At 42.6% G+C, this 16,678-nt stretch overlaps 1 protein-coding gene across 2 annotated transcripts in view; it reads left to right on the top strand.

The window, feature by feature from the left end:
- Nucleotides 1-16,678, top strand: part of MYO15B (myosin XVB) — a 961,787-nt gene that overhangs the window by 207,246 nt on the left and 737,863 nt on the right. For both annotated transcript variants that reach the window (XM_086930750.1, XM_086930751.1), the window contains one exon: nucleotides 923-980. In XM_086930750.1, coding sequence (XP_086786876.1) covers nucleotides 923-980 — 58 coding nt within the window. The remainder of the gene's footprint in view (nucleotides 1-922; nucleotides 981-16,678) is intronic.

Below are 16,678 nucleotides of genomic sequence, written 5' to 3'. Positions count from 1 at the left end.
CACCCTGCCTTCAGGATTGATAAGGTCTGCCATAGCAGTGACTGATAGGTTTATATGTGCAGTGATTTAGATAGATATAGGAAACCTATTTCTTAGTAAGGGGTGCATGCACCAGCTTACACAGGCTGCAGTAGCAGACCTGTGGTGTCAGTTTGAATGGTTTCTCAGCGGTGGCATAATACATGCTGCAGCCCCTGGGAGACCTCTGGGGTACCTAAGCCCTGCGTACGTAGTGTACCATATACTAGGGACTGATAAGGGTACCCCAGTATCCAACCGGGAGGGTACCTAAAGTACGTGCAATCAATTTAGAGGAGAAAGCAGCTTGACTGGGGTCCTGGATAGCAGAATCCCAGTCAGTCTAAGTCAAAAACAGTGAGACATCAGCAAAAAGTGGGGGTAACTATAAGACGCAGATCCTACTCTCCTACACACCTACTCTGCTGTGCCCCATTTACTGACAGCTCCTATCCAGGCTCCCACTGGGGGCTCTGCTGGAGCCTGCCAATGCATAGTGATCCCTTGCTCTGCTAGTAGGATAGCCAGCGATGCAAATCACATCTGGACCTTGCATTGTTTCCGGCCTCAAAACACCCATAGCACGTAGGCCTCCCATGTGTTGATGTCAGTATTTGTTTCTTTTTTGTTAATGTCACTTTAAATTTCTTTCATTGTAAGACTTGTTGTATATACTGGGGGATTTCCATTACCTTTGAGCCTGACTCAGGATTTGATACTCAGTCCCTGGTCTTTGTTTTATGAAATCATCAAAAAACACCTTTTGTCAACTTTAATTTTGTTTACATTCAGTTTTCATCTCATACTTTATATATTTTTTTATTAGGTTCACATAATGTTCTCCATGGCACAGAATGGTGTATCATTTACAATTGTATCTTATCCCTATTCTCTTCTGTTCTAGGATCTTGGAAGACTGGAGATTCCAGCCGAGCTTGCTGTACTTCTCCGAACGGCTGAAGGTAAGAACAGCTGCCAAAGAAACTCACTCCCACTCTCCACCCTATAAAGTGACTGGCTCCTTATACCATAATGTAAACCTGACACCAAAGTGTGAACAGTGGTAATCCTGCTCATGATTACAGGCTGGAGTTACTCATGACTGCTGGGTATTAGAGCTTTGTCACTGATACTTTGTGACCTGCAGAGAATGACCTACTTTTCTGTGCCATGGTTCTAGAATGGGCAGGGTGTATGTGTGTGTATTTCTGTATTTGTGTGTGTATGCAACCTCCAATGATTTAAGTACCTCTCTACAATTTGAGTTGACTCCATCGATGCCTTTAAAGCTGAGTGTGAACGGGGCAATTAATGTCCCTGTGCCACTAATAACATAAGTCCTATCACATACTGCATGCCACATCCCTCTGTGTCAAGCATGCACACCATTTCCCCTTTAATTAAGCTGAACTCTCACCACATATTGTGTGGCCGGTCTAGACGAGGTGGTCCTCAAATGGTTCTCCTCTTTCCTTCACAACCGCTTCTAGAGAATCAAAATCAAAACCTTTGAGTCCGACCCCCATCCCGTCAAAAGGGGAGTACCCCAAGGATCAGTGCTCTCCCTTCAACTCTTCAACATTTACATGGAACCCCTCACCTCCCTACTCAGAAAAGCCAACATCCCTTTCCACCTTTATGCTGACGATACTCAAATTTACTTGGAAATCTCCTCGCCAAAGACATTCAAAGACTCAATGAAACACTAAGACAAGTGCAACTTTGGCTGACAAGTAACCACTTAAAACTGAACCGGACAAAACTGAACTACTCCTTATTTCGAAGAAAGAAGAGAACCCACTAATGGTAGAGTGGCTAAAAGCTATTGATGCGCTCAATGGGAACCTCACCCTGGCTGATTCGGTTAAATCTTTAGGCATCTCCTAGACTCAAAACTCCACATCACTAAACACATTAAGATCTTGGCGAAGAGCGCCTTCCTCAACCTGAAGCTACTGAACAAAATTAAACCTTTTATCCCGCCCAAAGATCTTAAACAAGCCACCCAGGCATTGGTGCTGTCAAGACTGGACTTTGGAAATGCAGTCCTCTCTGGAATAGCGAAAACACATCTTGCTCCTCTGAAAACAACTCTCAATGCGGCTGCCAGAATGGTTACGAGAGTAAAGAAATTTGATCAAATCTCTCCTGCACTCAAAGATCTCAAGTGGCTACCAATAGAATTGCGGGCAAACTTCAGAACAGCCTGCCTCACCCACAAAGCCCTTCACACAGGCAAACCTGAATATATGGCAGCCAATCTTAAAAAAGCTGGCCAGAACAGAACTCTCAGAAGCTCTAACACCCTACTTCTCATCCTGCTAAAATCACGAAAACAAAAAAACGCGGCCACGTCCTTCGCTGGTAACGCGCCCAAAATCTGGAACTCTATTCCCCCGCACATCAGAATTATTCCTTCTTTCGCTAAATTAAAAAATCTGCTCGAAACCCCCTTCTTCGATCGAGCCCTAACAAATAGAAGCAGCTGGAGCCTTGAGATTGACACCTCACCCCTCTTGAATGCGGTGTTAACAAGTCTTTGAAATGTAACTCTTCATCATTGTCATTGCGATTGTCTTGCGCTATTGTATTATGTTCTGCTCTCTTTTCATCTGCTCTGTAACTGATGTGAAGTGCTCCGATACCCCCGGTCAGGCTAGCGCTATATTAAACTTCTTAAATAAATAAATATTATGAGGGCAATTCCAAGATATATCCCTATGGAAAGTGGAATGTTGAAGTAAACTGTCACACATTTTATTCAAGTCAATAAAGTATTTATTGCAAAAAATAGCTGCCCATGGGTCACAAAGCACACAGGGGGATCCCCCTACACCTGTAATGGAAATAAGCTCCCTTAGAGAAGGCAGGATGTAGATATTTTCTCTATTGCGAAGTATTAACCACCTAATTAAATTCTCACCAAAGTCACTTGCACAGCTGAGCTCATGAAAGAACTGTTAGATGACTTCTGTTATAATTCTTATATCGCATTATAGTGGCTGTATCATCCAGCATGATGAGCCTTTAGAGTGTTGTTTTGCAAAGGGTGGATGGATGGATGGATAGGTTTTTATATAGCGCAATATCACCGCCGGGTCTCAAAGCGCTTTACATTGGGAACCCGTCCTGGTTTTTCCCTGTGAGATACACCCAAGGTGAAAGCCAGGCATCCCGCCATGGGGGGCCGTAGTGGAGATTAAGCAAGCTATTGCCCAGAGTTGCAGAGTGTGAACCTGTGATTTGAGTAGGCACCGAAGTGAGAATTACTGAGTCCGAAGACATTTTGGGCTCAAGAGCCTGCCGCGTCGGGAATTTAACCCTGGTCCACGGGTCTGATCTCAACGTCCGGGTCTGCCTCCTCTAACCAGTGAGCCACACTTCTAAGGGTTGCCTTAGTGACCAGAGTTCTGTGGGGTGACTGGATTCTAGGTGATAGGAGTAGTTATTGGAAAACAGATAAAGGAGCTCCATGTATGCTGCTGGTATTCGCAAAAAAATTTGAAGTACTTACTTAGTTACTGAATCTGGTCATCACTTCAATTTGGTGATGAGGATGAGACACAAATCCACACTTGCAAAGTAAAATGGATTAGTAAAAAATGCTCTATATAAATCAGCCCACAGTCAGCAGGCTGAAAAAGAGGTTTCTTCTTCTCAGTCTCTAAGGTTGCCCATTTTCATGCACATACCCCATCCAAATCTGTGAAATGTTTCTTTTCTTTCGTACAAGGTAGAAGGTGGTGTGACAGAGTTTTGATGGCTAGCACTGTGTAATTAGAGTAACTTTATATTTTTGTAGTTTTATACAGCACAAACTTGACCCGAGTCCTTTACATGAGCACCAGTTGTGTTACAGACGGACACATTTGTTTTGTTTGGCATGGGAACATTAAGCGATTTGCCCAGAATCACAGGATGTTAAGTGTCCATGCCAACACTCGAACCTAGTTCCCCAGCTTCAAGGTTGACCGCTGTAGCTGTTAGGCCTGTCTTTGGATTAGCACACATATGTTTGGGTAACACAAACATAGTAAGTCTAATTTTGGACAGGTACTCCACTTCCTTTAAGCACACCAGAAGGAAAAGTTGTTCTTGGAATATCAATTTGGGTGAAGATTGAAAAGGTATTTGGATCTTTATAATTAGATATAGTCCCATCACATTCACTGCATCCAATGAAAATACCTTTGTTTCCCTCCTCACAAGTCCTTGGGCTGCCGATGCCAAATGGCTAGCAGGATGCAAAATCTTCTGTAAGGGCAATGGCACAATAAGGTCCTCAAAATAGTTATGAGTAATATAGTTTACACGTTCCGGAGTGAAGTCTCTGTGAGTTTAAGTAAGAGTATTTTCTTTTACCAATTCAAAATGGATTGGGATCATTGGTACTCTTCAGTTTGTGTCAGTGGGCACATGGGAACTCAGCTAGCATAAAGAAATAAATGGCCAGGTATTGTTTGATCTGATCAAGAACCTGAAGTAAAGTATTATCTTATTAGACTGATCACATGTTGACTTCATGAAACCCACTGTCGCCTGATACAGCGACCTGTGAACTAACCAAACAAGCTTGCTTTGAGGGGCAGATCAATGAACTAGGTAGCTGGGAGTCTTCCCACTATCAGGATCACAGACCAAAGCCACAACATGTGCATCTTCATTGTCTTTGTCTGTGAGGGCATGCTTTGTTCGCAGTGTCTCTCAGCCCTGTAGTCCACTTGTAATGTGATGTGTGGGTCCAGGTGGACAGTCCTTAGCACTTAACAGCGGTGTTGGTGATCAGTAGGACTTGATACTGATCTGGCCACCTGGGTGAGGCAAATACATTCACTGCTGGTCCTTTAAATAAATCCAGTCACCTCACAGCAGATTCCTATAGACTTTGATTTGGTCAGTGGACAGTGCGCTCTGTATTTTAGAACAGGAGCTATTGAATTAGTGAATCAGTTCATTGCAATATTCTAAAGGCACATCTTCAGGCCAGTGCAAATCAAGACCTGGAAAGAGTGGATGGGTGAATCATAGATCACTTATTCAGTCATAGATTCAAAGGCCCATGATAATTTCATGTAGTACTAGTTTAGTCTTTTGATTAATAATGGCTCTCGTCAACAGTAGGACTAATGGAAGTGCTTCAAACCATTTAAACCTATTTTTGTCACATGGCTAAGATTTTGTATTTCCTTTCCCATTATATCTTTCTACCTTCCCTGAGGATGCAGGGTGATACAAGTGATGGAAATGTTGACTGATCCTTAAACCCTTGTCCAGATCCTGATTTACTGATAACATAAATGGATTCCTTTGTCACTTCTGAAGCTGAAATCTGGACCTGGGGATAAAGTCTCAGATCGGTGTTTTGGCCACAGTGATAGCATCATCCTAAGCCCAGTGATTGGGCTCCTCCCATCAAAAGAAAAATTAGACCAAAAGAAAGAAACAAGAGCAGCATATCAACATTTGAATTAAATCTTTGCGTACATGTATTAAAGAAACATGAGGGGCAGGATGGGCAGAGCATATAGCTTTACTCTTCTTGTCTGCATTGCAAGCTACATGTACCATGATGCAAAGGAGCAAACTTTTCTGGGATATGATGTAGTGTCCAACCACACCCTTTTACCTGCCTAAACTGATTTTTGTGACCGCCTCTACCATTTATCACACGTTCCTAATGTTCCTTTTTGTAAATATTGCATTCCGACCCATTGATTACACTTCATCTGGCCCAAGCCAGAGAGTACAGCCAGAGCCGGAGAGTACGTCCCGGGTGTGGAGAGTGGCCAAAGCCGGAGAGTCCAGCCCAACTGCGGACGTAAAGATACGACTCGTAAATGACCTTTGTGAATACCAAATGTCGTAAAGTTAGACTTTTGACTCAAATTGCTTTTGTGAATAGGGCCCATAGTATACTGCAGTGTATTTTCTTTAAGTTATTTAAATATGCACAATAAAGTATACACAGTACTGAGGCAACACCTACAAATTACAGCACTACTTAGAATTTTGGTTTTAAAATGTGCTGTTCTCCCTGCTGGAAAAATATATAGAAAATTATAAATACATTTCTCTACCTATTACCACTTTAATAAAGTAGTAATAGGTAGTGAACAACAAGAACACCTACCACGTACCTATATCAAAGACCCTAGCCCAGAATGAAGCGAAACTGTGCTAAAACTTCATGACTGTCTTTTACCTTTGGTTAACACAGCCATTAGCCAGTCACATATTTACTTATCATCCGCAGGAACTGCGTAATACTGCTAACTTACTGTAGTCTACCGTGGCGCAGAATATAACTCAGTAGCCACACTCCATTAACCATAACTGGCCCCTCTTCCATGCACTATATACTCACAAAAGATTTGATTTGCGATGCCATAACTATTGTTGTAAATACTTTTATTTTACATGATATAAGTCATATAATATAAAAGAAGATAAGTAGTGCATGGAGAAGGTGCAAGTTATTGTTAATCCAGCAGCTCCTGTGACCTGAGAGAGCAGGAAGCCATGCATCATATCTGAAGCACCCCTGGAGGATCACAAGCCCCTCAGCCCCTGCTAAGCGCAGGCCAAAGGCGGGCCTGTCCACGTCTGTCATAGCCTGCAAGAGGCTGGGCTGGGCCACCTCCCTAACGCTTAATATCCGGAACTGGTGCAGACAAGTTCCATGGGAAAGAAAAAAGATAAGCGTGAGGATACAGGAGAAGAAATAATAGACAGACTGGACTCCTTCCTTGTAAGAGCAGCAAATATATTAACTAAGGAAATCGAGCTCACAGAACGGCGGTTTTCTGTTGAGGAGATAAGAACTGGCTAGCTTACTATGGACGATCAGCCATTGACGGGAAGCAATGTTTATGCGGGGTTAGAGGGGGTGAAGGACCTGCTCTCAAACTCAATTGATAACCACTTTGCCCCACCAGCCTCTGCGTACATGACTTTAACAGATCTCCAGACAAAAAGAAATAGGGGTGGCACTAGACAAAATAGTTCACCCAAAGCCAAGAAGTCGGCTGGACTTAAAATTCCACTCCAGAGCTTACGATCTGTAAATAAGGATGATTTCTTCAATAGAATGGGATCCATTATCAAAATCATTTGTTGCAACATTTGAGGCAGGAAACAAAGTTAGCCATAGGGGTGGAACCAAGGTACTTTAGCAAGGGAGTCATCTGCAGTCTCTTGTTAGTGCATCACATTCAGTTGATCAAACAGGGGTATTAGGGTATCCAAAACAAGACGGGGGTAATGCCCCCTTGACAGCAGTGCAGCCTGACTCCAGGATAGACGCAATCCCCAATTTGGTCAGACCCAGCTTAAAACAATGACTTTCCCTCCCCATGCCCTTAGAGAAAGCTAAAAACCCAAGAGTTATGAGAGCAGCAAGAGGGGGAAAATGGGAAGGGAGGTTCATGAGGGCACAGACTAGAGCTGCCTGCGGCAGCTTTTTCATATGCCCTGGTATTGGTAAACGTTCCTGAGCTTAGACAGTCTCAGGTTAAGACCACTGAAAAACGTTTGGTGAAGGCGTTACGCTGGCTCTCTAAACTCACAAGAGGGGGTCCATATTTACATAAGCACATTTTAATGGCAAGAAGAGTAACATGGGTGGGCCATCCTCCTAAAAATATAATGGGGTATTGCATCGTGGTGAATTTAGATAGTCCAGCCCTAGTGGAGAATATGCTAAGCCACCTCCCAATTTTCCCATCCATAAGTTCTCAGATAATTGCTTTGCCATTAAGCTACTGTTATATACTTCATACCTCTCAGAGGGCAGAGATGGGGAAACTGAGGACCCTCAGCTATTCTAACCAGCAAAGTAACTCCCAAGTGAGAAGGGATGAGATTCCACTTAGAAATAGGTATGCCCCACTGGAGAACCTAGAGGATTGCGATTGACTGGCTAATAATGACAAAAACGATGAGGGAGAAGGGAAGCCTAGGGCAGTTTCCATAAGGAAAAAGGACAAGGAAGGGGGGCGTACAGGATCCATAAGCCTAGTTACGTGGAATATAGCAGGTTTTAGGGAACAAAGGATAATTTGGACTGGCTGAGGAGTCAACTAAATATGACATATTATGTCTTCAGAAGGTGTGGGAAGTGGGTCCAGCTTTTTTAGACGACTTTCGCTCCTATCAATCCCCAGTGATCCCAACTAGGTCCGGTTGGGCCAAAGGTGGCATCTTGACACTCTTAGCTAACGCTACTAAGATAAAAATCATGAAGTTTTTAACCATTTTCCTTATTTTCATTTTCTGGTCTGCAAGGGGAATTGAGATACTGATGTGATCATAATGCATTTTTATAATAATTTCTTTGAGGAGGATATGGCACTAGTGATTGATTCTTTGGAACAGGCGATTGGCAAAAATATCTCTCATCACAAAGCCCTGGATTTTGAACGGGCGGGGAATTTCAATGCTAAATGTTGCCAAAATATAGGGAGTCCTGTCTGTGGGTTAACAGACTGTGAAGGTTACCACATGACCTATTTTGAACATTGTACCTATGGGAACACTTTGAATAGGGTATTGGTGATGTGGAACTTGGTGATATTAAATAGTTTAAACTCACTTACTTGTGTCAGGGATGCAACAATAGGGAGCACAAATAGGAGGTCTACAATAGATCATATAATTGTCTCGGAAATGCTTGGTGGGAGATTGACAAATATACGGGTAACATTTTGGGCCATACAGACCACGCTACTCTTGATTGTCATCTGAAATGGGAGGGAAGATGTAAGAATTACCCAGTCTAAGTTCCAAAACCACTATTAGTGAGCTAAAATTGATATATCTGTAAAATGGGACCTGGTGGTAAAAGCGAGTTTCCTCCCTAAGGTGTTGCAATGCAAACAGGCAGAGATCATGACTTGCCTAGATGCGTATGTGAACCCCAAACATGATAAAGTAAACTTTGTGGAGGTATTAATTGAAATTACACTTCATCTGACTCAGCCATTTCTGCCTAAAAATCCCCTACCGGAACGCTGGCTTGTCACATCATTTACAAAGGCGCTATCAAACCTTCACAATGCTTTACATAGGATCCCCGGAGATGTGCCCTTTATGCTGAGCCTAAGGGCTAAATGCAAGGAGGCTAGAGGAAATAGGTTGAAAACTAAAGGGAGGAAGCCTGGGCGGATTTAAGATGAGCAACATTTAATAGAAATAGCAGATAGTTTTGGAAGGTTGTAAATATTCCCTTTTTAAAAGATGCTGCTGGTCCCTCTCTAGATACGCATATTGAAGAAGCTGAATGGGTGGCATACTTCCAAGTATCTTTCAAAGTACTCTGGAGGTAGTGTGCTATACTATCCTTCAAGCAGATGAGAAATACAAGACCCTCTTAGCATTTGAGATGGCTGAGGTATCTTTGTGTTAGCACAATCCAGTGCCCTAACTAAAAATTAAATACTGATATCTTTGATGGATAGTACGGCTAAAATGGTGGGATGCCTACTTTAAATAGATTGGAGGAATGGGTTGAGGAGAGGAAAAGTTTGTCAATGGTGCAATATGGGTTTAAGGAAGGGCAAAGGGACCATCAACCAATGTCTTAAGTATGGTAATCACCAAGTATACTGTGATGAAGAAGGGTGTAAAAGTGTGTCTTCTTCAAGAACGCGTGGTACACACGAGGGCCATCCCTACATGGCATTTAGAGACCTATCAGCCACATTTGTCCATGTGCTCCACTGTAAGCTACGGGAAATCAAGGAGTCCTTGGGGGTAGACCCATTAATAATTAATTTTATAAGACAGCTATATGTAGGGGCAACGGACTGTGTCAGGTTTTGTAGAGAGGGGAAATGCTCAAAAACGTTCGGTGTTTAGCATGGAGTGAGATTAGGATTTGTTCTTGCTCCATATCTGTTCTCCCTCTGCATCAACAGGGTAAGGAATGCCCTAGAAAATGCACCAAGGATGTTCCATATATCGATTCAGCACCCCTCCCGATACTCCTGTATGCAGACGATGCAGTGCTTTTAGCTAGAACCCCCAGAGCACTGCAGAGACTCATAGAGGAGTATACTAAATTCATGGACTCTCTGGATTTACTTGTTAATGAGACAAAACCGTATGCTTTAATCACAGGGTCAACAATACCAAAACTGGGTTTGGACTCAAATCAGTAAGGCCAAGCCTCAATTTACCAAAGAACTGAATAATTGTCAGTACTGATGCCTATTCACACTCATTTATTCACGAGGGGCCATATTGAAATCAAACAATATGTACATCAGACTTCTTTTTCAGTCTGAATAAATCTTTTTCTTTATTTCAATTATTTCTCACATTTATATACCAAAAAAAAATCTCCAATTCTTCAAACCCTTATACATCACACCACAAACACCTTCTAGTTAAGACATTATCATTAGCATTCTTCACATCCATTCCTCCCACTTCATACGATTCCATACATACTCATTCCATGTTGTCACTCGCTCACCACATTACGAAGCAATCACACTACAAACAAAAATGATTTATTTCTCTTAGAATCATTGAAAAACACGCAATAGAAAAATATATTACATCATATGTACAATAGATTAAACAATTTCAAATGGTTCACAATTCTTATGGCCAAAAAAGAAGGTCTACACATTTCAAGCCCCTCAGTTCCCGGGGTTCTCATCAGGACCTAAAAGCTGGAAAAAGACAAAAACACTCTTTCAGGGTCAGCTTTAAAGAACCCCCTGGTCTTTGATTTAGCTCATTGCAGAGTAGATTTGGTAGATTCGCTTTTGTATCTTGAAACACTATTTGATGGATTTTTTTGTAAGGAAACAAACGTTTTAAATTGAGCCCTTCAATTTGAGAGAAGTATTGCAGACTTATTTAATATTTTTAAGCAATATGCCATCTCTTTCCCAGGAAATTGAAGGTCCAGCTGCACAAATTAGGTTGTACTTGGTCGAGTTGGTAGAGTGGATGGGTAGGAGCTGCCTCAGACTCCATGCCAATAAGACAGAAGTTCTAATTGCTGGTAAAGCTCCTTCTGTCTGGTCCTGGGTTGTGTTCCAGTTCCTAAACAAAAAGTATAGAACTTAGGAGCCTGGTTTGACACCAAGTTGACTTTTGATAGCCATATAGGGTATGTTGCAGAGAAATGGTTAAACACTTTGAAAATCTTGAAGCAGATTATGGATCTATCGCCTTTAGCAGCTATTCCAGGCATTGGTGACAGCTCAGCTGGACTGCTGTAATATTCTCCTCATTGGAGCAACCCGGAAGACACTGCAAAAATTGCATAGAGTGCAGAATGCGGCAGCACGGTTAGTGTTGAATCTACCCAAATGCACGCCCTTGGTTCTGGCTCTTGCTAAACTGCATTGGCTCCCCAAAATAAGATAATTTAGTTCAAAGCGATTTGACTGTGTTATAAAATCATTAGTGACAGGCGCCCTCTGTTTTTATCATCTATGGTGAAACCTTCTCTTCCCAAACAGTCTTAGATTATCTAGAGCCAAATTAGCTGTGGTTCCCTTTGTGAAAAAAGCCCGGATGGGTTGCGGCTCTTTTGGTTTTCGTGTTGCTAAGTTGTGGAATAGCACCACCTCCATCTCACCCCCAAATTTTAGGATGGAGTTTTCGGAAGTAGCCTTCCGTAAAATGCCGAATAACTCCGCCTGCTTGCAGTAGTACTTTTTAGTCTGATTTTTTTCGTTATGTATCCCGGTTTGGGTGTAGGTTGGTGGACAATACTAGCGCGGTGACACTCCCCAAGCGCTTTAGAAATTGACTTAAACTTATTATTATTAATGGTTTGAAATGTTTTCGTCAAAATTAAATTAAAACAAACTTGGGTATTTAAAAGATGATCTTTTGAGGAAAATACACTAGCCACAGCCCTTAGCTGAGGTCATCAAAATATGAGTACAGGATAGCAAAAATGGTGACAGCGTACCCTCTCTCCTCAACTGAAATTCCGTCCGCTCATTTAGAGTCGGAAGAAACTTATGTTTGCGAACTGAGACTGCTCTGTCTCCACCACTGATATATTCCTCTGATGGTCCAACAGAGTAATAGCCATTAGAGGTTTGGCCATTTGCCCTATTTAAACAGGGTGGACGAATGTCCAGTTGCTGCTTTCACACACTGCCATCCAAATTTGGTGTTAAGTGAAAGTAAAAACCCCCACACCATTGCTTTTTTGTATTTTCAAATGAAAATGCTGCTTTGAGATTGAATGTGTGCGCAGCATGTTGATATAGTCATGGGTCACCTTCAATGCATTGATATTCCTTGGGGGTGGCAGACATCTCTAAATTCAGAGTATAGTTAATCTGTCATGCCAACATAGAGGAAATACTGTACTCCATAATCTAAATCTGCTTCTAATTTGTTATAATTACAAAACTATTTATATACCAAGCCATAGAAGTATCCCTGCATACCTCATAAAGCAATTATGTCTGCTAGGGATAGCAGTACTTTAGCATGTCCCCTTAACAATCAGTCCTTTCGTTCACCTCCCCAAAACCTCTGATTTCTCTATACCTTGCTTCCATCAATTTTGCCACTAACTGTGTTTGGCATCTGAGGGCTTTAGCGGGGACATTGCCTGGCCGTTCTGTGAAGAGTGCAGGACTCGTGTTACTTCCTTGCTGCCCCGTTGGTGACCGGCCCTTTAATTTTAATCTCACCCCTATGGGACTCAGAGTCCCAGGGTGCACCGCTGCCAATAGTCCACAGCTGCCGTAGGGGGAGGCGTGACCATTGCACTATAAAGCGCTGCCTCGATCACTGCGGCGCGGGACGCGCCCAGGCAAATCCGAGGCCAAGGGCGGGCCCGTCCAAGCCCGTCAGAGTCCGAAGGAGGCCGGGCTGGGCCACATTATTAACATTTTATGATCTAGGACATATGCATTGAATTGTGTGCACAAGGAACGAGGGATCAGTATTCTATTGTTAACTTGGGGCTGTATTGAAGGTGCATCAAATCATGAGTAAACGTAAATCGCTATCGGGGCAGGGTGTGGTAGGAACTTTAGATGCCTTTCTATTAAGGGCCCAGTCTGCATTGATTCATGAAATCGCACTCACTGAGCTTAGATTATCATTAGGGCCTCATTTTCCTCCAAATCGATTGCCCATGATTGCCCCCGCAGTTAATATGAATCCAGTAGCTAACTTCTATTATATAATAAACATGTTGCATTCTTTGCCAACTGAACTGGAAGTTATTGATGCGCCAGAGGTTTCTGAGGCAACTACCAATTTGGGGCCAGATGTAGGTGGCCGTTTCAGGCCATTTACCGACCGGTAACGGCCAATTTTGGCCGTTACCGATCGGTAAATGGGTGACAGGTATGTAGGGGGCATTTTTATACCGATTCGGTAAAATTACCGATTCGGTAATTTTACCGAATCGGTAAAATAAAAATTCGGTAAATGTACCGAATCTGAGGCACCCAGATGTAGGTGGGACTCTTCTGAGTCCCAGAGGCCTTACCAATTCTGTATTTTACCATCAAATCCAATTTGATGGTAAAATACCGATTCCGGTGTGCATGCACATGTGTGCATGCATACCTATGCCATGTGACAGGCAGACCTGCCCTTAGGGCATGTATGCCTGCCACATGGCACCCGAGCCTGTTTTAGGGGTGCAAGAGGGTGTCAAAGTGACACCCCCTGCACCCTTGTGAAAATCGGTATTTACCGATTCGGTAAATACCGAATCGGTAATGCCCATTCATTCCTATGGGCTTCAAAGCCCATAGGAATGAATTGACATTACCGATTCGGTATTTACCGAATCGGTAAATACCGAATTTTTCCGATTCGTTATTCCAGCACATCTGGAATACCTACATATCCACCCCTCAGATTTACAGATTCTCAATTACCGAATCGGTAATATTCGGTAATTTTCGGTAATTAAGAATCGGTAAATATATTTTACCTACATCTGGCCCTTGGTCTTTTAAAAAAAAAACGAGTGTTTTATATTGATTGCACATTCAGTGGAATGTTTTTTAACATGAAAATAAACAGTCTGTTTTGATATAATTGATGTTTTTCTTTGTAAGTGTTTCACATGATGTATTAGGTGGATTGAATCCCATGAGGGGAGTGATTCTGGCTTAGTGTATTGATTGAACGTGTTTGATGTTGATGATATACGATTCACCCAAAGGGAAAAATTCTTTTTTAACTACCAATTTGCCCAAGCCAAATGTAACCACAGGCGGTCAGAAAGCTAAAGCTTGTCAAGGGAGTAGCCTTGCGCCACCATCTAAGAAGAGGAAGGGGCAGGGCCTCAATAGGCAAATTAACCCCCCATCAAAGGCGTTGGGACGTAAACCCAAATCTGTGAGAAAGAGTCTACTCAGGGACATACTGCAACCCCAAAGGATACTGCATTATCAAGTTCAGTCCTCATTCAGGAGCATGCAGATCTTTTGAATCCACTGATGCAAAAGTTAACTCAGCTGGCGGAGAGGCTAGTTAATTTGGAACAACTAGTAAACAGTGCTCCTTCAGTCCCGCCCAATCCCTGTCAATGCAGAATAAAGACTGTTCCTTCTAGCAGAAATGGGAACCCACTTCCCATTCAACCTGAAGGCAACCCTGTTAACGGGAGTGTTTCTCAACAACAAGTACTCTACTCTTCTAATAATTCTAACAACTTGGCCCGGCCCAGATTGCCGAGGAGAAGAGCAGCGTCCCCTTAATTAAACCAAGCGGAGCCACTTCACCCGAAACAGGGTAGGCCCACAGGGCAAGAAGATCAAAGGGGGCCCTCTCTGGTAGGGAGGGTTATATATCTGGAGTTAGAGGCCAGACTATAGGCAACCACAGACATAAAGACTCTGGTAGGGGAAATCTGCCAGGTCCAAGGAAGCTGCATCTTCCCCCTGAGGCAACACCATATACAGTTGTTCTGGCTAATGTTCTTCCTTTGCCATTTGACGACGTAGAACATTGGTCAACATTGAGGAACACGTCTCTCCATTTATTAAGCGCGAAGACAAGCATATCGAATGAGCTATTTACAGAGTTTAAGATGGCACAGCGGATTGGTTGGGTGGGACTTCTACCAAGTCATTATCTGGTGATTGTATTGTATTAACATTTAGGTCACCAGGTTTGGTTCAACTATACTAGATAGGGTAGGCAACTGGTCCGTTAGAGCTAATGGGATAAGCATCTTACCTCTGGGTTTCTTCTATAAATTACATAGATTCCCACAGTATCGCCTAGAGGAAGATAAACTTTGTGGACCAAGACAGTCCAGGTGTGCAGTCCCAGTCAGTAATTATTTTGATGTCTTCAATACTTTAGAAGACATTGATTGACTGGCATCCCAGAACTAGCATTTAAATCAGGGTAGTTGGTTAGCTGGGTGCTGCGCTGATGGAATATTAGTGCAGGAAAGCAGAATTGACTCTTTTGAAACAGCGAGTGGGACAATTCCAATTTTCTGTACGAAGGACGTTATAGAGAGGGGAGCTAGTACGTTGAGCCTGGCTCCCTCTTCTGGACTTTGTGAGTACCCAACTCAACCACTAGTGCCACCTTGCGTTGATCATTTTAATACTCCCAAGTTTGTTCCCCCCACTTCCCTGATCAACCCGGAGTATTTCCTTTGGAATCTTATCTCTTGAAACATCTCAGAGCTGCGCACAAAGTTACAAAACCAAGTATGGTGTGACTACATTGTGAACTACGATATACTTTGTCTGCAGGAAACCTGGTCTATAGAGACAAATCATATAAAGAGTTTTAAAACATTTCACACACAGGCAGTGAATAATCTAGGTGGGAGGCCAAAGGGCGGGATCTGCATATATATTTATAACAAGCTAGCAATAGATAAAACCGAATCATATTTAGGGGATAGTTATTACCAGATAGCCAAAAATAATTTGAGTGTAACACAATGCATTGTCCTGGTTAACCTCTATAACAACATCCCACCAGTTGAACTCCGTAAGGTGGTAAAAAAACGTGGTGATGATTTAAATTCAATCTGTAATATTGGCTCTAAAGATAGAATGTTAAACTTGGTTGGCGATTTTAATTGCGTTTTGTGCCCTTTTGAGGATAGCAGAATTTGTGGTTTTATTAACACCTTGGCTGCTAGGCGTTTTCCCCCTCCTGTGCTGTAAATCACTATTCACCTTTATTCATGACGAGCTCAGCTCGTCATCAGCACAGCTCAACTGTGCATCATGACGAGCTGAGCTCGTCATGAGCATCGAAAGGGTTAATGAAGAAGGTTTGTGTAACACCCACATTTGCCACTCAGTGGCGGGGGAGTTTTTTTACGAGTTGCTTTTCAGTACTGAACTGAGTTTTGTAAATGAATTATTGGATACACCTGTTCCTATGCCTAATACTTTTAACGAAAGAGGCTTAGCCTCAACTATAGACTATATGTTAGTCTCATGTGATCATGCGTCTAGGTTGCATTCTTTTAAGGTTGGCGATAATTCTCGGAGCAACCATTTTCCCCATTGTTTAACGGTTAACATCCCATTATACGGGCCCAAAAGGGTTGCCAATGCCACCCATACCACAGGAAAGATAAAACTCGACAAAACCAACGGTTATACTTTAAGGTGGTCGAAAGTGGATCCTGTTGCGATGACAAAACAATTGGTAACGATTTGTAAATCCGCTT

This window comes from Lissotriton vulgaris, chromosome 7 (genome assembly GCF_964263255.1).
Source record: "Lissotriton vulgaris chromosome 7, aLisVul1.2, whole genome shotgun sequence".
Classification (NCBI taxonomy): domain Eukaryota; kingdom Metazoa; phylum Chordata; class Amphibia; order Caudata; family Salamandridae; genus Lissotriton; species Lissotriton vulgaris.
This window is presented reverse-complemented; position numbering and strand designations above follow the sequence as displayed.